This window comes from Marmota flaviventris, chromosome 13, assembly GCF_047511675.1.
Source record: "Marmota flaviventris isolate mMarFla1 chromosome 13, mMarFla1.hap1, whole genome shotgun sequence".
Taxonomy (NCBI): domain Eukaryota; kingdom Metazoa; phylum Chordata; class Mammalia; order Rodentia; family Sciuridae; genus Marmota; species Marmota flaviventris.
This window is the reverse complement of record NC_092510.1, coordinates 71,412,125-71,433,613: the sequence shown is the minus strand read 5'-3', so window position 1 is coordinate 71,433,613 and position 21,489 is coordinate 71,412,125. Positions and strand designations below refer to the sequence as shown.

General features: G+C 46.1%; 1 protein-coding gene across 1 annotated transcript in view; it reads left to right on the top strand.

Annotated features, from left to right (window-relative positions):
- Coro2a (coronin 2A) overlaps positions 1 to 21,489 on the top strand; it is a 61,279-nt gene that overhangs the window by 21,717 nt on the left and 18,073 nt on the right. Inside the window, exon 2 of the mRNA XM_027930884.2 lies at positions 2,191 to 2,391. Coding sequence (XP_027786685.2) covers positions 2,191 to 2,391 — 201 coding nt within the window. The remainder of the gene's footprint in view (positions 1 to 2,190; positions 2,392 to 21,489) is intronic.

Here is a 21,489-nt window from a genome sequence, read left to right as displayed (position 1 = left end):
AGAGCCGTCATGACACAGCCAGGTGTTCAGAAATAAGCTCAATGCCAGGTTGGACCCGGAGATGACGAAATTCTTTTGGGAGCGTGGAATCCGCAGTCCCAGGAGCCTAATCCCCTGGCCCCAGGCCAGCTGGGCACGCAGAGGTGGCAGCAGCAGAACAGACACCGCCCCTGCTCTGTGCCCCTCCTGAGAAGGCAGCTGTGGCTGTGATGGGCCCGCCCCAGGCCAGGGGCCGCCACAGCCCTCACTGGGGACAAGTGCCTGCCTGTAGGGAAGCGGGACTCCTGCTCTCTGAATCGCTGAGTCACTGAAGCCTGCAGGCTCCAGGCACCTCCCCATCAGAGCTGAGGGCTGGTGAGGGGGACTTGGAGCACAGGTGCCACACGGAGGGTTCGTACATAGCACCCGCAGACAGGGGGAAAGGCAGGCCTTGCTGGAGCCTCCTCGCCCCCCACTTCTGCCATGGTCCCCCCTGGAGGCAGGTCTGGGGGAACCTTGGCAGGAGAGATGAGGGCTGGCCGGGCAGAAGGGCGTTCGGGTTTGCACTGGTCTGCCACCAGCTGGCTTCACCCATCAAGGCCACCAGCTCCCTTTCCAGAGGGACCACTTAGCTTCCTGCTGCTTATCTTCCTTCTCGGTAAAGTGGGGCTGCGAATGGAAGGGTCGGGACAGGTCCCCTTAGGGGCTGGCGTGAGACAGATGCTGTGGGGTCCCAGTCCACTGTGGGAACCTGGGGAGGCACCGGCACTGGGCGGCCGCACCATTTCCTAGCTGGGTGACCTACTTCCCTGCCTCCTGCCTGCATCTGGGAAGCCGGCTGGCACCCAGTTGTGCTCAATCATGGGAAGCACTTGGAAGGGTGCCTGGGACATGATAAGCACTCAGATACTGTGGCTTCTCACTGCAGGGAGGTGGCTGAGCTTCAGGAGAGCTGTGGCCCAGTGTGTGTGTGTGTGTGTGTGTGAGAGAGAGAGAGAGAGACTTTTCCTTGAATATCTTCATCTTGCTAAATCACAGGTAGTTCCCCCAACTTCCCAAGTGTGATGCTGTCACAAGACCTTTGCCTCAGGCTCTTCCATCTGCCTGGGACACCTCCCCCAGCTCTCCCTTGTCCTGCCTCCATGGCCAATGTCACTTCCTCTGGGAAGTCCTCCTGGCCTGCCATTACAAGCCGGTTACAGCACACTTGGTCCCAGTGGCCCAGATCCCCCCCATCGGCCTCACCCCCAGGACTCTTGGCTGCTGGAAAGGCTGGGCTCTGGCCTGCTTCCTGCAAGGCCCCCACCCCCACCCCTCCCCGGGCCCAGCACAGGGCCCAGACGCAGTGATGCTCAGTAAATACGGAGTGAGCAAATGCAGGCTGGACAAGGGCAGAGGAGCTCAAGATGCCCGGATAATGGTACCAAAACCCAAAGTCGTGAATGCTCCAAAATCTGAGACACTTTGAGCACCAACACGATGCCACCATTGGAAAATTCCATGTGACACGTTGGAGTTAAAACACAGGCCCACTAAAGCTATTGTGTGAAATTGCCTTCAGGCTTTGTGTATAAGGTGTACATGAAACCACAGGATTTCGTGTTTAGAGTTGGGTCCCCTCCCCAAGATATCTCATTATGGACACGCACATATTCCAGAACCTTGGGTTCTCAAGCACTCTGCATAAGGGACACTCGACTTGAAGTGGTAGTAAACTGCTGCTGTCAAGGATCTGCCATGTGCCACGGGACCTAAATAGGTCACTAATTGAGTCCTCATGACAAGACCTGAGACAGATGCTTTGGTTACCCCATTATACAGACAGGAAGACTGAGACTGCAGAGGTTAAGTCGCCCATCCAGTGGGTAAGAGCTGGAACTGGAGTCAGTTAGTTGAGCTGGACGATGGGCTAGCGAGTTCTCTGGGGCCTCTCTGCCTGTTTGTGTTCACACTTAAAGAAATGGAAGCCTTAACCCCGTGATCAGCAATCAGATCAGTGATGATGGTTCACCATCCCACCCTATCTCACCGGATATGCACCCTCAACCACAGTCAGGGCTTGCCCACGTGGCCTCTTCCTAACAGGTCACTGTCTAGCTAGAACCGAGTGCTGCTGGATGTCCCTCTTAGGTATTCTCAGGGTGGACTCTCCACGCATCCTATCGCCAGGGCACCGTGCCTCATGCCTTTTGTCCCCTTTATCTCTTGCAGATGTCATGGCACCCCCAGTACCGGAGCTCCAAGTTCCGCCATGTCTTTGGCAAACCAGCCAGCAAGGAGAACTGCTACGACTCGGTGCCCATCACCCGCAGCGTTCACGACAATCACTTCTGTGCTGTGAACCCCCACTTCATTGCAGTTGTCACTGAGTGTGCTGGCGGGGGGGCCTTCCTCGTCATCCCCCTACACCAGGTAAGGCCCCCTGGACACCCCGAAGCCCAGACAGGTCTCCGGAGGCAGTGCCGGCGGAGAGAAAGCAGGAGGAGCCTAGGTTGTAGCCCACAGGAGGGTGCAGTCCTAGCCCTGCCTAGTCCTAGTTGTGTGGCCTTGGGTAAGTCACTCTGCCTCTTTGAGCCTTGTTTCCTTCTTGGGAAAAATATACCTCTCCTAGGATTTCAGCTTCCAACGTCTGACCTAGCTGGCCTGGGACCTCCTCTCCCCACTGCAGAACAGTTCTGCACATTAATCCACCCCTGAGGAGAATAGAACTTTTAGTGCTTTGCTGGACTCATATGGGATTGGGGAAATCTCCAAAGTCATCTTTCCCTGCAAAAATAAAAATGAGAGAACAAATGTCAAGCAGGAATCCAGGCAGGATGAGGAGGTAAGCAGGAAGCAAGAGCGAGATCAGGCCTGTCCTCAGAGCGGGCGTGGATAGTATAGATTGGACCTGCCCATGCTCAGTGTTTCCCACTCCCAAAAGCAATGGCTTCACACGTATCCCTCTAATAGCAGATATTTTCAGGATAGCGATGCTGAGTCTCGGCCTAAAGGCAGAACGGTAGGGCTCCCTGGTTAGAAGTGCTTCTGGTGCACAGCAGAGCAGGTGTGAAGCCAGCGCCTGGGCCCACACCTGTAATCTCAGCAACTCGGGAGGCTGAGGCAGGAGGATTGCAAGTTTGGGGCTTTGGCAATTTAGCGAGACCCTGTCTCAAAAGAAAAAGTAGAAAGAGCTGGGGATGTAGCTCAGTGGTAAAGTGCCTCTGAGTTCAATGTCCAGTTCCAAAAAGAAAAAAAAAAAAAAGAAAGAAATAGGTGTGAAGCCTCTCAGGGAGAAGCAGATTAAAGTCAGGGAAATAATAGTTCACCAAGACCACTGTGCAGGTGCGCCACCATGAGTGACAGTCAGCTGAAGTGGGAAATCGCAGTCCTAGACCTCCAAAGGACTTCAGAAGTTAGTGTCATAAGTGCAAATCAGAGTCCCCTAGGCAGGGTGTTTTCATCTCCTTCCTTGTTCTCGGTACTGTCTAGTTTACATATGCAACCCTTTTTTATTTTTGACTCAGGGTCTCATTAAGTTGCTAAGGCTGGCTGCCAACTTTGTGTGTGTGAGTGTGTGTGATTGTGTATGTGGTACTGGGGATGGAACCCAGGACTCGTGCTTGCTAGCCAAGGCTGTACCACTGAGCTGCATCCCCAGCTGATCAGACTTGGGATCCTTCTGCCTCATCCTCCTGGACTAAGGCATCTGCCCGCATGCCAGACAACAGGCGAGGTTTACTGATCACAAGAAATTGAGTTAGAAATCAATTCACACTGAGTGTTAAATTCTCCTTCCGGGCCAGGTGTGGTGGCACACACCTGTAATCCCAGCTACTCCTGAAGCTGAGGCAGGAGGATCACAAGTTCAAGGCCAGTCTTAGTGCAACTACTTCAAGATTTAAAAAGTAAAAAAGGACTGGGGATGTAGCTCAGTGGTAGAGTGCCTCTGGGTTCAACCTCCAACCGAGGAGGGGGGGAGTGGAAGATTAGGAGAAAATTCCAACGTAATAAATCCAAAGAAAGAATAAAAGAGAGGATACAAATAACATCAGGAACCCAAAAAGCAAGATAGCAGCAGAGTTCCAATAAGAAGACACTAATATGAGTAATTTTATGCCAATAAATCTGAAAATGTTTACAATATGGGCAAATTCATATATATCTTGTCAATATTAATTCAAGTAGAAATAGAAAGCCTGAACAGTTCTATAAATGTTTAAACAAATTGAGCAACAAAAATTTTCCTTAAAGAAAAATAGCAGAAGGGCTTGGGGATGTGGCTCAGTGACAGAGCACTCGCCTAGCGTGTGTGAGGCACTGGGTTTAATCCTCAGCACCAAATAAAAATAAACTTAAAAAAGGTGTTGTGTTCATCTACAACTAAAAAATATATTAAAAATAGCAGAAAAGTCAAGTTATGAAGTGGAAAAATATATTTATACAATAAACAGATAAAGAATACTGTTTTTTGATAACTGGAGATCGAACCCAGGGGTGCTTTACCACTGAGCCACATCCCCAGCCCTTTTTTAATTTTATTTAGGGACAGGGTCTCACTGAGTTGCTTAGGGCCTCACTAAGTTGCTGAGGCTGGCTTGGAGCCTGTGAATCCTCCTCAGCTTTTTGGGCTGCTGGGATTACAGGCATGCACTACTGCACCCAGTCCAACATGTTTCTTGAATACATAAAATGAGCCATGCTACAGTTTGGATCTTAAATGCCCCCAAATCCCATGTGTTAGAGGCTTGGTCTCCAGCTGGCGCTACTGGGAGGTGGAGCCTAGTGGGAGGCAGTTAGGTCATGGGGGATGTGCTCTCGAAGGAGATAGTAGGATCACAACTCCTTCCTCTTCCTTTCCTTGCTTCCCGGCCACTGTGAGGTTAGCATTTGGCCATTCATGCTCTTCCCACCATGCTGAACTGCCTCCTTCCACAGGCCCAAAAGTGTGGACTGAAACCTCCAAAACTCATGATAACTGGATATTGAACCAGTTTTTCTTTTTAAGTTGATTTTCTCAAAGTAATGAAAGCTGCCTAATGGACAGAAATAAAACAACATGAACTGAACAGGCACTTTGTAGTAGAGAAAGTTCAAATAATTAATAAACATTTGAAAAGGTACTCTACCTCATTAGCATACAACAGTGAACTATGACTACATACCAGATTGTCAAAAATGTAAATGTCTGACAATAGTTAAGTGATAGCAAAGATATGGAATGATGGAAACTACCACGCCAGGTGTGGTGTCACATATGCACATGCCTATAATCCCAGCAACTCAGGAGGCTGAGCCAGGAGGATCACAAGTTCCAGGCCAGCCTCAGCCACTTATCTAGGTGCTTAGCAACTTAATGAGAAGACCCTGCCTCAAAATAAAAAGGATGGGACTTAGTTCAGTGGTAATGTGCCCCTGAGTTAAATCCCTGCCTCAAAAAATAACTAAGTTGCTGGGATTGTAGCTCAGTGGTAGAGCGCTCGCCTAGCATGTAGGAGGCATTGGGTTCGATTTTCAGCACCACATATAAATAAATGAATAAAATAAAAGCCCATCAACAAAGAAAATTTAATTAATTAATTGATCAATTGATTGATTGATTAAACAAACTATCAAATACTTCTGCTGGGTGTGTATATTGGCATGCCTGTTTTGAAAAAAATAAATTAAAAAGGAAAATAAACATATTTATGACTCAGAAATCCCACCCTTAAGCATATACCAGGTAGGAATGTGCTCGCGTGCACTAGAAGTATGGGCTAGGGGCATTGTTCGTATTATTGCAAAACTAGAAAAACGAGGATGTTGATGAATTGAATAAATGAATAGTGGTCTGTCCATGCTACTGAATGTACACAACCCTGAAAAGGAGCAAAGTGTAGCCACATAAAGAACAAGGTGCCTCTCCTCTAGACTGAAATAAGCCCAACAAGTTACAAACTGTACCATTCCGTTTACTAAGATTGAAAACAGCCTGTGTTAAACTATTCTGTAAGGGCTGCATAATCAATTAGTAAAATTTTTTTAAAAGCAAGAAGAGAATGTTACAAAAGCTGGGATAATTGCTACCCCGTGAGGGAGGAGAGGTTGTGACTGGAAGCTGTCTTGTAGGGGACCCCCTGTGCCAGTGAGTTCTCATGTCTTGACCCAGAGGGAGGGTTCCTGTTGACCTGTGGGTGGTTTATTCCCGACAGCTCATTAGGACCTCACACTCTAGGCACTTGTATTCTGCGTATTTGTTGGATTTTACACATCCATACATACAAAGCCTGCATGGATTTACAGGCAACTCTTACAAACCTTTCAAGGAAGAGATAACAAGCTTCTAAAAATAGGAAAATGGAATACTCCCTTCCTGATTCTGTGAGGCCAGCACGGCCTTGATACCCCAACCAGACAAGGACAGAACAAGAAGGAAAAATTGTAGAAGGGGCTGGGATGTGGCTCAACAATAGTGTCCGCCTAGCGGGCAGGAGCCCTGGATTCATCCCTAGCACCACAAAAAAAAAAAAAAAGAATGAAAGAAAAGAAAAATACAGACCAATGACACTCAGGAAGATGGATGCAAAATTACCAGAAAAAAAGAGTGAAACTGAATAATTAGGATCCAGTTGGATTTGTAACAGAATAAAGGTGGTTTAATACTAGTCAACCAACAAAGGCCAATGTCATTCATCTTAACTAATGAAAGGAGAGAATCATGCCATCCTCTCCACACATGCAGAAAAAGCCCTTGATAAAGCTCAGTACCCACCCAGGAGAAAAATCTCAGCAAACAAGTAGTGTTAGAACACTTTCTGTCCCTATAACAAACACCTGAGACAGTTACTTTGTCTCACTGTGGTGGAGGCTTCAGTCCATGATCAACTGGCCCCTTTGGGCCTGTGGAGAGGCCGGCATCCTGTGGGGAGGGCTTGGGGGAGTGAAACCATCACCTGATCACCAGGAAGGAGAGATGAAGGCAAGGGTCACAGTGCACAAGCCCCCGCTAGGGCCTGCTCCCAGGGACCTAGAGCCTGTCCTGCCCACTAGAGCCAGGCAGGGTAGCACACGCCTGAAACCTCAGCGCCTCAGGAGGCTGAGGCAGGAGGATCACATGTTCAAGACCAGCCTCAGCAACTAAGTGAGACCCTGTCTCAAAATAAAAAACAGGACCGGGGGTGCAAGAGACGGAGCACCCCTCAAACACACACACACACAGACCTCCCACTAAGCCCCACCTTCTATAGACTCTACCACCTCCCAATAGCACCTCCTCCCTGGTGACCAAGCCTTAATATCTACTTGTGCCTTTGTGGGACATGACAGATCCAAACTGTGGCACCAGGGCTAGAAGGGAATTACACAGCTTGTAGCAGACAGCATTTATTTTTTTTATAATTTGAAAATTTGCAAGTATGGTTGAATGAATTCCAGTTTTATAGAATTCACCAGTTATTAACATTTTATCAAATTTGCGTTGTGTGATTGTGTGATTGTGTCTGGGTGTGTGTGTGTGTGTGTGTGTATTTGGAAGCAGCGAGAAGTTAGAGATATGATTCTTCACCTCTGATTACTGTAATTCTCTCTGTTTCTTCTAAGGATAAGAACATTTTCTTATAAAACCGTAATGCAGCCACATTCTGAAAATTTAACACGATACAGTGCTAAATCATAATGTGCAGCCCAAATTCAAATGATTAGACTCATTTATGTATTTTTGGCAGGACTGCCACATGTATGATGTTGTGTCCTTCTTGGTTCATTACGTCATGGGACACATGCTGCCAGTTTGTCCCATCATTGGTGCTCTTAACTTTGGTCTCTTTTGTAAATGGTACAAATATCATTTCTAAAGGAGGAACAATAAGAGCAACCTTTCAAAATCACGAATAAGAAGTCATGGCCTGTGCAGTAAGTCTAGAAAAAGAAGTTGAAGGTATTGGGATGGAAAAGGAAGAAATAAAACTACTATTACTTACATATACAGTTGTCTACATAGAAACCCAAAATAGCATGTCATCAAATTGTTAGAAAAATTAAGAGCATTTAAAAGGCCTCTGGATATAAAACTCAGAAAAATGAGTTGTATTTGTACATACCAGGAACATTTAGAAATTGTAATTTAATATTTGCAGTGGAATCAAAGAAGATTGGATACCTACAAATATGCAAGATTTAGAAAGGAAAATTATATAGCATCACTGAAGGATTAATATCAAAGATGCCCTAAGTACGTGGTGCTGTTCACCATGTTCATGGATAGATACCGCCGCTTCCTCCTCCAGATCGCTATAGGATTCTCCTTTTTGAAGACACATTCCACAACAGAGTCCTTGCTCAGGGCACTGAGCTGTGGCCACTTTTGAATTAGAGTCATTTGTAGTCTTGGGCTGGTACCTCCAAATGTACTTAGGATAGGGAGGGGCAACCATACTTTGTTCACCTTCATATTACATCGTGGTCACGTACTTGGCGTCCACAAATTTTCATCCATTGAAAATTGTTCACAAACATTCACCAACTGATTACCTAATGGTTTGTTCATCCAGAAAATCAGGGTGGGCACAGACGGCAAAGGGCAAAGCACAAGAGAAGGCGTGGAGGGGAATTGTACCATGGTGCCGCAGTCTGGCTGGGCACAAAATCACGAGCCACCACACACCTTGTAGATTCAAACAGCAACTCTTTATTCCTGAACTCACACCAGCACTCTACAAACACGTTCTGGGCAAAATCCACACTCTTCACCGGGCCTGAATCCCAAATACTCTCTGAATCCCGCGAGAACTCAACGGGAACTCAAGGCACCTGAGGCAGCAGGATACGCCCTATTCCTAGCAGGAATCACCTTAAACCTAGAACCGCCCTAAACCTGAAACGCCCTAAATCCCGATCCACCCTAAACCCTGATCCACCCTAAACCCGGATCCGCCCTGGTCCTTGAGCAAGGTCACCTTTCATGCAAAGTCACTGCAAATGACCTGGGTCCACCATGGAGAGTCCTTCCTCTAAGCAACATGGAGTAGGCTGACAAAGAAATTGTGATGTGTCATTCCTACTTGGCAATGGCTCTCAGCATCTCCCCCCTTCTGATTAATTAAACAACAAGCAATGTGGCTTAGGGACCGTGTCTGTTAGGTTGTCCAATTCAACATATGGTACTTACTCGTCATCGGATGATCTGACCTCTAGGCGTCAGCCTCCTGTCTTAGGTTGGTACCACTGCAATTGGATCATACCCGTCACTGACTACCGGTCCAGCATACAGCCATACTTGTGGATAGGCCTATGCACCAGTGGGGGGTGAGGTTCTTTGCCTCACCTCTGTTGGCCCCCAAATTTGGCCTTGGTGCCAGTGGGGGGGTGAGGTTCTTTGCCTCACCTCTGTTGGCCCCCAAATTTTAGACCATCACTAGCAGAAGGGAGGAGGATACAGAAATGCCACGACACCAAGCCAATTGACGGCTCCTTTGGAAAAATTGCATCACTGGTGACACCATCAGCAAAGATAGGCCAGCACTACCACAATTCGCTGCACCAACAGATAGTTCACAATGCATACAAGTGATACATAGTCCAGGCAAGTTCTGCAAGCAGTTCAAAGCGGAGGAGTCTATCAATATGTCCATTTCCTCCCAAAGTAAATCGACTCCTTGATTGAGCATTACTTGTTGAGTTATATTCATTGATGCATCAGTTTATACAGTTTACTGTGATAGCTATCATAGAAGCTGTAGTTTGGTTTTATCTTTGTCTTCACAGGCACTGGGACAGAGATAGGAATTCTGGCAATGATGCTAAAGAGACATTATCCTGAACAGAATTATTAAATATGATGAAAAGGAAAGGTGAAAGTAAACAGATCTGTTAACCTCCTTTAAAAACAATCCTTAACAGCTGTTTACCTAATTTAAATTAAACCATTTAAATCACGTGAATAAAAAAAAATAATTCAGATCCATTTTTTCATGAGCGCTCCTCATATATGAAATATGGACATACGCACACACAGACATACAACGCAAAACACAAATGTGCACACAAACGTACAACATATAAGACAATAATAAAGGCCTTGTAGCTTTACCTGGGTGAAATCTCCATTGCAATGTTTAAAAACTCCACAGTCAAAAAATAAAACTGATCAGAAAAACATTAACCTAGGTCTGTATGATCTCAAAAATAAAATAGAATTTTATGATGTGGGAAAAGGCAATAATAAAATAGATATTGAAAAAAGCATCCTGGTTAATCACTGTCACAGATGTAAGAATAGCCAAGGATGTCAGCTGTTATGGATTTGAGTCAAATCATCTTTTTGGTCTGTAGAAATTGCTTTGGTTAGTCTCTCTGGAATCCAAATCGGTTGCTGTTCTCCCTGTGGAAACACACAAACAGAACTCCGACTCCAGACAATCACTGGGTCAGGACCTTTCCATTGTCCTGTTAGAATATCTTTCCAAAGTATCTTAGGCTTATGTACATTTTTTGGATACATATGCCTTTCCACAGCACTAAGTCCTGATGAATCCAAATTTTAAAAGTTTAGAGTAAAAAGCGTTATTTTAAGTTTATCTTTGGGGGATATATACCCCTTTCCAATTCCCTCTTTTTGCTTTAATAAGTACGTTTTAATAGTTTGATGAGCTCTTTCAACTATGCCTTGTCCCTGTGGTTTGCATGGGATTCCTGTTATATGAGTAATACCAAATGATGAGCAAAATTGTTTAAAAGAGGTAGAGGTATAGCCAGGACCATTATCTGTTTTTAACTGTTTAGGAACGCCCACAGTAGCAAAATTTTGTAAGCAATGAGCTATAACATCTTTAGTTTTTTCTCCAGCATAAAGGGAGCCCATCAAAAATCCGGAAGAAGTATCAATTGTAACATGTAAATATTTTCATTTTCCAAATTCTGGCAAGTGTGTGACGTCCATCTGCCAAATATGGCTAGGTATCAGTCCTCTAGGATTGACTCCAAGATTAACTTGTGGTAAAAAGGTCACACAATTTTGACATTGTTTTATTATATGTCTGGCTTGTTCCTTAGTTATTTTAAAATGCTTTTGTAAAGTATTAGCATTAACATGGAATCTTTTATGAAAATTTGTAGCTTCTTCTAGTGTAGAGAAAATATGTATGTCATGTATAGTTTTATCTGCTAAATCATTGCCCAAACTAAGGGCTCCAGGCAATCCTGTATGTGCCCTGATATGTCCTATAAAGAATGGATCTTTTCCGTCCCAGATTAGACTTTGTATAGTGGAAAACAAAGAGAAAACAGTAGAGGAAGGAGAAATCCTACCAGCATCTTCAAGGGATGCTATAGCATTAACTATATACTGACTATCAGAAAATAAATTAAATACAGAATCTTTAAACATCACAAAAGCTTGTAAAACTGCATTAAGCTCTACCTTTTGAGCTGATTGGGTACTAAAAATGTAAAAGTTTGATCAGGGGTAACTATTGCTGCTATACCATTATTTGACCCATCAGTGAATATATTTGGAGCATTCATGATAGGGGTTTTTCTTGTCATTTTTGGAAAAACTACAGGATGCTTAGACCAAAAAGACAACAAAGGATTAGATGGTAAGTGATTATCAAATGTAACATTAGATTTACACATGATTATTGCCCAAGTATTTAACTCATTAGCTAACTCATCAATTTGATCCATAGTATATGGAGTAATAATTTTATTGGGAGAAATTCCAAACACTCCCTTTGCTGCTTTTATTCCTTTGAGTATTAATTGTCCTACAGCCTCAGGATACCTAGTAAGAATAGTGTTAGGAGAATAAGATAAATGTATCCACAATAATGGACCTTCTTGCCAAAATACTCCTGTAGGAATATTTTTTGTTGGTAGTACAATAAATAATAAAGGCAAACTTATATCAATTCTATCCAAATGCATATTTTCCATATATGTTTCGATAATTTTTAATGCCTTTCTTGCTTTAGGAGTTAACATGCGGGGTGAATTTGGATCTGATGGACCTTTTAGAATATCAAATAAAGGTCCCAACTCTCCTGTTGGTATGCCTAGATAAGGCCTTATCCAATTTATGTCTCCCAATAACTTTTGAAAGTCGTTAAGTGATTTGAGTTGATCTACTCGTATTTGAATTTTTGGTGGACGGACCATGGTTGAGGATAATAGAACTCCTAAATAATTAATTGGAAAATTTAATTGTACTTTATCTATTGCTATCTCTAGATTATAATTTTTTAATAAGTTTGTAAGTGTGGCATAACATTCCAGCAATGTGTTTTTATCTTTGTGTGCTAATAATACATCATCCATATAGTGAAATATTTGTAGTTCAGGATTTTGATTTCTAAGTGGCTGGATTGCTTTGTTAACATAGATTTGACACATAGTTGGACTGTTAGCCATCCCTTGAGGGAGTACTTTCCATTCATATCTCTGATCAGGACCTTCATGATTTAATGCAGGGATAGTAAATGCAAAACGTGGACTATCCTCGGGATGAATTGGAATTGAGAAATAAAAACAAACCAATCTTTAATATCTATAGCTAAAACATGCCAGGTTTTTGGCAAAGCAGACAACTGAGGAATCCCTGATTGAGCAGGTCCCATAATAACCATCTCATTATTAATGGCTCTTAAATCTTGCAATAATCTCCATTTACCAGATTTCTTTTTGATGACAAAAATGGGAGTATTATGGGGAGATATGGAAGGTTGTATATGTCCTTCCGCTAATTGTTGTTTGACCAGATCATGGGCTACTTGTATCTTTTCTTTAGTCAGGGGCCACTGAGGAACCCACACTGGTCTTTCTGATTTCCAAGTAATTTTGATTGTCTCAGTGGCCCTTTCTGAAAATCCAACCCATGTCTGTCTGTTCCTTTATCTATTTGTATTGGTGCTGCTATACCTTGTTCTTGTTCTCCTAATCTTTTTTCTTTCCTAAAACCTTGTCTAGCCCTAATAGTGGGCGCATTTGGATTGATGTTATTTGTTAATGTCAAACCTAATTGATCTAGGACATCTCGTCCCCATTAATTTATAGGAAGATGATCCAATACATATGGCTGTATAGTTCCTTCACATCCTTCAGGATCCTTCCAATCTAATATCATTGCACTTCTATGGGGATTAGTCGCCACCCCTAGGCCTCGAAGCGTTTGAGTGGCTTGTTGTAATGGCCAATGTTTTGGCCATTCTTGATGAGATATGATGCTAAGGTCAGCACCTGTGTCCAGTAGCCCATTAAACTCATGTCCTTGAATATTTAGTTTTAGCATTGGGCGAGAATCTAAATTTAAAGACAGCATAGCCCAATCTACACCTGTGGAGCCTAATCCCCTGGAACCTCTTTCTACACTACGACTAGAGAATTTATCATGTAGGCTGGGTATTATTAACAGCTGTGCTATTCTATCTCCTGGTGAAATTACTGATATACCTCTTGGAGAACTAGCTATAATTTTTATTTCACCTACATAATCGGGATCAATTACCCCAGGACTTATCATAAGTCCTTTTAGTGTAGATGAACTACGTCCCAATAATAAGCCTACTGTTCCTTGGGGAAGAGGTCTTTTTACTCCTGTGGGAATGATTTGAACTCCCATCTCTGGAGTTAGTACTGCTCTGGCAGAGGCGCAGATGTCCAACCCTGCGCTCCCTCTGGTTTGTCTGATGAGGGATTTAATGGACAATGTGTCCTGGGCACTACCCTGATGGTGTTGCTGGGTTCCTCCACTGCCCCGTATATTTGTGGTTGTGGGCCCCGGAGCATTGGGCGCCCCAGTCCGTTTTTTGGCAATGGAGCCTGATGCCTTTCTCCACGATATCGTGGGTAAATACCTGGTCCTTGTCCGTTTTTTGATAAGGGAGTACCCTCTATGGTGGTTTGAGAACGGCATTCATTAGCCCAATGTCTCCCTCTACGGCATCGTGGGCAAATATCCGGTATTCTATTCCTTTGATACCTAGCTTTGTTAAACCCTCCTCCTATGGGGCAACTCCTTTTAAAATGTCCTGTTTGTTCACAATTGTAGCATGCTTTTGGCCTGGCATCTAAAACCTGTTGTACTGCAGCTGCCAAGACTTGCCCTTGTTCATTAATGTCTCTACATAATTTAATATATGTGTTTAAATTTTCATGTCTCCATGGTCTAATGACCTCTCTGCAGCAACGATTTGCTTGGTCATAAGCCAGTTGTTTTATTAATGGCATTGCTTGTTCTGTATCCCCAAAAATTCTGAAAGCTGTTTGAATAAGCCTATCTACAAATTCAGCGTAAGGTTCATTAGTTCTCTGTATTACCTTAGATAGCTGACCTTGTAAATCTCCATGTCCTTGTAAAGTCTTCCATGCCCTAACTGCGTCTGCAGCAATTTGTGCATATATAGCAGGATCATATTCAATTTGCTGCCGTTGACCCTCATAAGGTCCTTTTCCTAACAACATATCTAGATTTCTTTGAGGGTAACCGGCTGCTGCATTTCGCCTAGCTGTCTCCGTGCAAAATTCCTCATTGGCAACCTTCCATAACAAATATTTTCCTCCATTTAGCACAGATTTACACATGCTAGCCCAATCTGCTGGTGTCATGTCCAAGTTAGTAATGGACTCGACCATGCTTACCATGAAGGGTGCTTGGGGACCATAGGTTGTTACAGCCTCCTTTAACTGCTTCACTGTTTTAAAATCTAAAGCACGGTGAATTCGCTGCCCTCCTGCCTGCTCAAGTACAGGGCATGCTAATCTTAGAGGTCCTGTCTCAGGATCCCATTTATCAACTACGGGGTTTGAGGGCCACTCAGCTGTCTCCATAGGTGGGGCTGTTGGTTGAATTACGCCCTCTGGTGATAAAACGGAGTTAGTAACAGCCTCCTGTTGTAGCCTTTTTCCTAATAACCCCTTTTCCTTTAAATTTTCTTCCTCTGTCTGACTAGCTCGAGAGACCTTCTCTTTTGCTTGATCAAAAATGTCTTTCTCCATGGTCTGAACCTCTAACAATTTACTTAACACCTTTTCGGTTTGTTTTTTACTAATTTCTAATCTACTATAAAGATAACGCAACCCAATAAGATAACACAAAACAAAACCGAAACTGAATGAAACAAAAACGGAATAAAAAATCGTTGTATCAATTTTCTCTTCCTCCAGGCCAACAAACTTCAAACCTTTAGCCAACCATTATTCCCAGTTTGCCTGAGAAATTTCTAGGGACAGGCAGCTTGAAACAAAAACAAAATAAATCAAAACAAGAACACATTGTTTTTTGAAATGGTCACCCATTCTCTCACCTTCCCTCAGGGGCGAGCAATTTCACTTACCTCCAAGTTTCAGACGTTCCGCGTACAGGCCACCAAATGCCACAGTCTGGCTGGGCACAAAATCACGAGCCACCACACACCTTGTAGATTCAAACAGCAACTCTTTATTCCCGAACTCACACCGGCACTCTACAAACACATTCTGGGCAAAATCCACACTCTCCACCGGGCTCTGAATCCCACGAGAACTCAACGGGAACTCAAGGCGCCTGAGGCAGCAGGATACGCCCTATTCCTAGCAGGAATCACCTTAAACCTGGAACCACCCTAAACCCAGAACGCCCTAAATCCGATCCGCCCTGAACCCTGATCCACCCTAAACCCGGATCCGCCCTGGTCCTTGAGCAAGGTCACCTTTCATGCAAAGTCACTGCAAATGACCTGGGTCCACCATGGAGAGTCCTTCCTCTAAGCAACATGGAGTAGGCTGACAAAGAAATTGTGATGTGTCATTCCTACTTGGCAATGGCTCTCAGCACCATGGCATGTCCAGGGAGCAGGGCAGAGAGCCAGACAATTGATCAACCCAAGGAGAGGAAGGGAAGTGCACTCTGGGGAAATAGACGGGGCCAGGAGAGAAGAGCCTCTAATGCCAGGGAGAGACTGCCTTCCAGGGAGGGGACAATTTGCAGGCAGGGGAGGGAAAGTGCAAAATGAGGCTTAGAGAACTTGAAGGTCAGAGCTAGAGGGACCTCTGGAGAGGACCCATGTGGCTGCTTGTTTCTTGCAAGCTCTGGGAACCTGTAAAATATTCCATCCACCACACACACTGCATCCTAATAATTAAAAATGAATGAATTGATCATCTTGATTTTGATTACTCAGATTCTTTCATAACTATCACAATTTCTAACCCACTTGAATCATTCAGTATAAATAGGTACTAACAAGTGATATCAAGGAAATGCATTGGTTTGATGAGAATGGAATTGACATGGGTGGGAAAAAGGGGACTAGTTTAAGACAGCATGATCTGGGAAGATCATTCTTGGGAGCAGAGAGATATTTGAAGCTCCAGAGGAAATGTTTCGGCAGAACAAATCACAAGTGCAAAGGCCCTGAGGTGGAAATGGGTTTGGAATGTTTGTGCACTGTTACTCGACTAGAGGCTGGGAGGTGAGGTCAGATGAGCAGGGCCTCGATTCTGAAGCCTATTTAGAACAGTTAGTCCATGCTCTTCTAAGTCCAATGGAGGAAAGTTCGAACTCAGTTTTTCTGCACAGCCTAATTCTAGGTAAGATGCGTGGTCCCCTTTGGCTTTTTGAAATCTTATAAATAGCCTGAGGACACATGTTAATTTCGACCATCCCAGACTCCAAAGAATCCAGGCCCAACAGGAGCTTGCAGCCACCTATCCGAGCCCCTGGTACTTTAGTGTTACTGTCAGATTGTCATTCGGTGGTCCAGAGTGCGTTTCCAGCAGGTTCCCAGAGTGGCCAAGTCAGAATCAGGATGCCTAGTTCAATTGATTTCCAGACAAACAATTCATGTTTTCACTGTAGACTTTTTAATTCAATAATTAGAGATTCAGCATGCAGTTGTAATAAATAGTACAGAGTACCGATCACCCTGTAGTAAAGGGTAGGTGTTACCCTTTGTCCCCCAGTAGTGACATCTTACAAGAATGCAGTACAGTGTCACAACCGTGACACTGACATCGATACAGTCTAGGCACAGAGCCTTTCCATCACTACAGAGACCTCTCCATCGCCCCTTGATGGCCACAGCCACCTCCCTCGGCCCTACTCCCTTCTTTGCCCTTGACAACCACTAAAATGTTCTCCATTTCTATACTTTTGTCCTTTCGAGAATGTTATATAAATGAGCAGCCGTTGGGGTGGGCACTTTCCCTCGGCCTCATTCTCCGGGATCTATCCAGGTTGCTGTGTGTGTCGGCAGCCTGTTCCTTTTTCCGGTCGTGCCGTGTTCCACAGAACGGATGCAGCAGTTTATTGAACCACTCACCCCATTAAAAGCCATCTGGGGCCGGGGCCGGGGGCTCAGTGGCAGAGCACTCGCCTAGCATGTGTGAGGCACTGGGTTTGATCCTCAGCTCCACATAAAAATAAATAAATAAAATAAAGGCATGATGTCCTTTTTAATTTTATTTTTTATATTAAAAATTTTAATATAAATTATATTATTTTTATATTAAAAATTTAATATTTTTATATTAAAAATAAAATTAAAAAAGAAAGCCGTCTGGTTGTTTCCAGTTTGGGGCTGTGAGGGATAAAGCTGCAGTAAGCATTCAGGTTCAGGTGGTGTTCTTGTGCGTGGAGATATAACGCAGTCTCGGTGTTTTCTGGGATCAATGCCCAGGAGGGCAGTTGCTGGGCCACAGGACACTTGCCTGTTTACTTTTACAGGAAACGATCAAACCGTTTTTACAAATGATTTTTTAGTAAAATATTGCATGTGACTCATTTATACCAAGAATTTCTTTGTCATCTTATCTGAAAATTGAATAAATTTGGGCAGCCGGTATTTTTATTGCTGACCCTCCTCCCTTGCTCCCAGGTGATGCTCAGGCCGCTGGTTTGCAAGCCCTGTTCTCAGAAGCAAGCCTCTAGTTCATTTTCATAATTCCAGGAAAAAAAAAATCTCAAACTCAGAAGTAGATAAAAACAGTGTCATGAATGCTTGTATACCCGGCTTCTAGAATTATCAAGCGTTTACCCTCTGGCTTTATCCATAACCTTTATTTTCCCCTGAAATATTTTAAAACAAATCCTGGTCGTTTTGTCAGACTTCAGTGTGCAACTCCCAAAAGACAGGGACGTTTTCTGACATCACCACAATGCCAGAATCACATGGATCACTTCTTGCAACCGTGGATCCCCGTTCAGAGGACAATGTCCCTGGTCGTCTCATAAATGCCTCTGTGTGTGGTTTGTTTGGCCTGCAGGTCCCACCAAGGTGCACACCTGGGGCTTGGTGGACGGTTTCTTGTCCCCAGCAGGGAAGGGAAACCGACCCAGGAATGAACACACCTGCACATCCTTCCTGAAGGCTGGCCTTTGTCCTGGTGTAACCAGGGCCGGGCGTTCACGCTGGGTCCTCCCCACACCAGCCTATTTTGTGGGGACGGCCCCGTTGTGCAGATGAGGACGCTGAGGCTCTGTGAGATGACCCCCCAGCACCCTGGGCAGTAGGGCCAGGACCTGGATGGGAGCCCAGACCTGGGTGTGACCTCAGAGCTGCCTCTCCTAACCCCCCTGCTGCTCCTGAGGTTGGCTCTGTTTATTTACTTGTGCTTCTGGGTGGTTACCAGGGATTCATTCCACACCAGGCCTAGAGCAGATTCAGGGAGCCCCTTGGTGGCCACAGCCACCTCCCTCCACCCCAGCTCCCTTCTTTGCCCTGACTCCCTCCGTTGCCCAGCAAAAGGAGAGGACATTTCTCCAAGGAAGCGTGTAGGGGCGTGCAGGGTTGGGAGAAGCCAGAGGGGCGTGCTTGTCCCAGGCAGATTCTGACTTCCCAAAGGGAGTGGCGCTGCCTTCCCCGCCCTCCCTCTCGCACATTGTGGCGTGAGCCTGCAGAGGGGCTGGAGGGCGAGTTACATGACCTGCACCTGCAGCCTTGGCAACCAAGGTCTGCCAGGGAACAGGCGGAGGACAGGTCTGAGGAGGCCACCCTGAGCCTCAGGGACAGGCAGGGGGGGCTCCTGCCCTGGGACAGAGGCGTTCCGCGCCCCCAGGGCTGAGAAGTGTGGACTTTGCTGTGAGGTGCGGAGGGTGGAGAGGGACCAGGCAAGGGCAGCAGAGCCTGGGACACAACTGGGCGTGGACCAGGCCACAGGGGGCTGTGGCCTGAGGGCCAAATGGACTCCTGTGGGTGCCTGGGAGGAGGGGGCACTTCACCACTGTGCGCTCAGAGGCCACACTGACCCTCGAGCCTGGGTGGCCAATTGGCACTCAGCTCGGACTCCCCCAGGGTCACTGCCTGGGAGAAGGACCACCTTCCTCCTCAAAGCCTCCAAGGCAAGGCCAGCAGGCCAGGATGGTGAGCCTTCCCGCCTAGCAGTGCAGGGTGGGACCAGTCGAGTTCTCTGAAGCCTCTTCCTGGGTACACCGCATCTTTCTTCCTCCCAAGACAGGCAGAGACTGGGAGGCACCGCTTCCTGGGGGTGGGGGGGGAGTCAGTGATATGACCAGCCCACGTCCACTCCTTAAATGTGCATCCTTAAGGAAAACATTCACAATGCCGTCCTTATAGCCGCGGGAACATGGCTGACCCAGCTCTTGAGATGGTCAGTTGGAAAAGGGGCAAGGCATCCCGTGGGCTCACTGGGGCCCCCTAGAGAAGCTGCCATCTGCAGGGATGGGAGTCCCCTGAGAAGAGTTTCACCTCATGCACAGTGAAACACACCAGCAACATTAAAATCCGGGCAGGCGGGGATGCAGCCCAGTGGCCGAGCGCTGACTTAGCATGTGTGAGGCCCTGAGTTCAGGCCATGGCTGTGACATTGTGACCAGAGTAGCCACGCCCCTGTGAGTGCTGAGGGTGACAATAGTGGCCTCACAGCCCCTCCCATTGTGGCTGCTGAGGTCTGTGCTCCACGGCCCGGAGCCTTCTGCCAGGCACTGCCCACTCCACCTGCCCCAGGGCCGCCTGTGGGAGACTCAGGCGGCTCCTCGGCTGGACAGCCCAGCCCCAGCACCCAGCCAGGGCTCTCTGGAGCCTGCAAGAGAGCAGGTGCATCTTCCTGGATTTAGAGCCTGTGTCCCCATAAATCAGAGGCCTGTCCCTGGCTGAGTGCTGGCCTAATGCACAGCAAGGTGGAAATGGCCTCCTGTTTATAAGTGTCCCTGCCCTGACAGGCTTTTTAGCAGTTCAGTCAATAGCCCATCAGTCTGGCTCATGTCCGCTAATGCCGGTGGTCTCCGGGGAGGCCTGGCCAGCCTTGTCTGCTGAGGGGCAGCTGTCTGGGGCTGGAGCTTCTGCTCTGCAGGCCTGGAAGGACCGCTGGCCCCAGCTCAGCCCTCTGGGAGCTGCCCCTCTGAGCCAGGCCTGGCCCTGGGACACCTTCCCTTAGTCTGAGGCTCCCACTCAGAAGGACGCAGGAGGCAGGAGATGTGGTAAGTGGCCTCCTGTCAGCCCAAGGCCAGCCTAACAATTAGTGCTTCCTGAGAAACCTGCAGGGCAGAAGTTAAGGCCTGGCCCTGGGCCAGAAATTGGAGATAAAGGTTCTGAGAGCAAACCATGGCCCGCAGCTAAAGGTTCATTACTGTTCGTGCCCTTTGACCCAGGAAACAATCCAAGAAAAGGGAAAGGTTGCGTGTGGGAAGAGAGCCAGGACACTGACTCAGAAGGCCCCTCTCAGGGCACCGCTTTAAGTACAGCAGAGGCTGACCCCGGAGAGGCCAGAGGCCTGGGCTCAAGCTGGCCCTGGCCCTCACAATCCCAATGATCTGGAGGCCAGTCCCTCCTGTCTGGGCTTCCCCAGGTGCCAGAGTGCTGCGATCCATTAGTGATTGCTGCCAGGGACACGGATGAGAGGGCCCAGCTGTGTGCTCACCAGTCCTGGTCTCTGAGAGCCCTGGAGGTTTTTGCTGTTTTGTCTGTCTCACTTAGTTGCCCAGGCTGACCCCAAACTCAGGATCCTCCCACCTCAGCCTCCTGGGGTCTGGGATTACAGGCATGCACCGGGCTCCTTCTGGCCATTATATTTTTTTTGGTGGTACTAGGGAAATTGAAGCCCTAAAGATTGATAGGGTGCCCTATAGCTGAGCAACACCCTCAGCCCTTTTTATTTTTATTTTTTTTTATTTTGAGACAGGGTCTTACTAATTTGCTGAGGCTGGCCTCAAACTTGCAATTTTCCTGCCTCAGTCTCCTAAGTCACTTGGATTACAGGCGTGTACTACTGCACCCAGCTGTAGATTTTCTAAAATTTTTTTTTTTAACTTTCAGATTTAATTTTTTTAAATTTGTATTTGTTTTGTTTTTTGGTACCAGGGATTGAACCCAAGGGCATTTAACTGCTGAGCCACATCCCCAGCCCTTTTTATTTTTTTTATTTTAAGGTAGGGTCTCACTAGTTTGCTTACAGCCTTGCTAAGTTGCTGAGGCTGGCTTTGAACTTGCACTCTTCCTGCCTCAGCCTTTCGAGCCACTGGGATTGCAGGCATGTGCCACTGTGCCCAGTTATAGTGTTGTTTTTAAATACCTTTTTCATTGCCAAATTTACATAGTTAAAATTAAAGAAAAAGAAGATGTT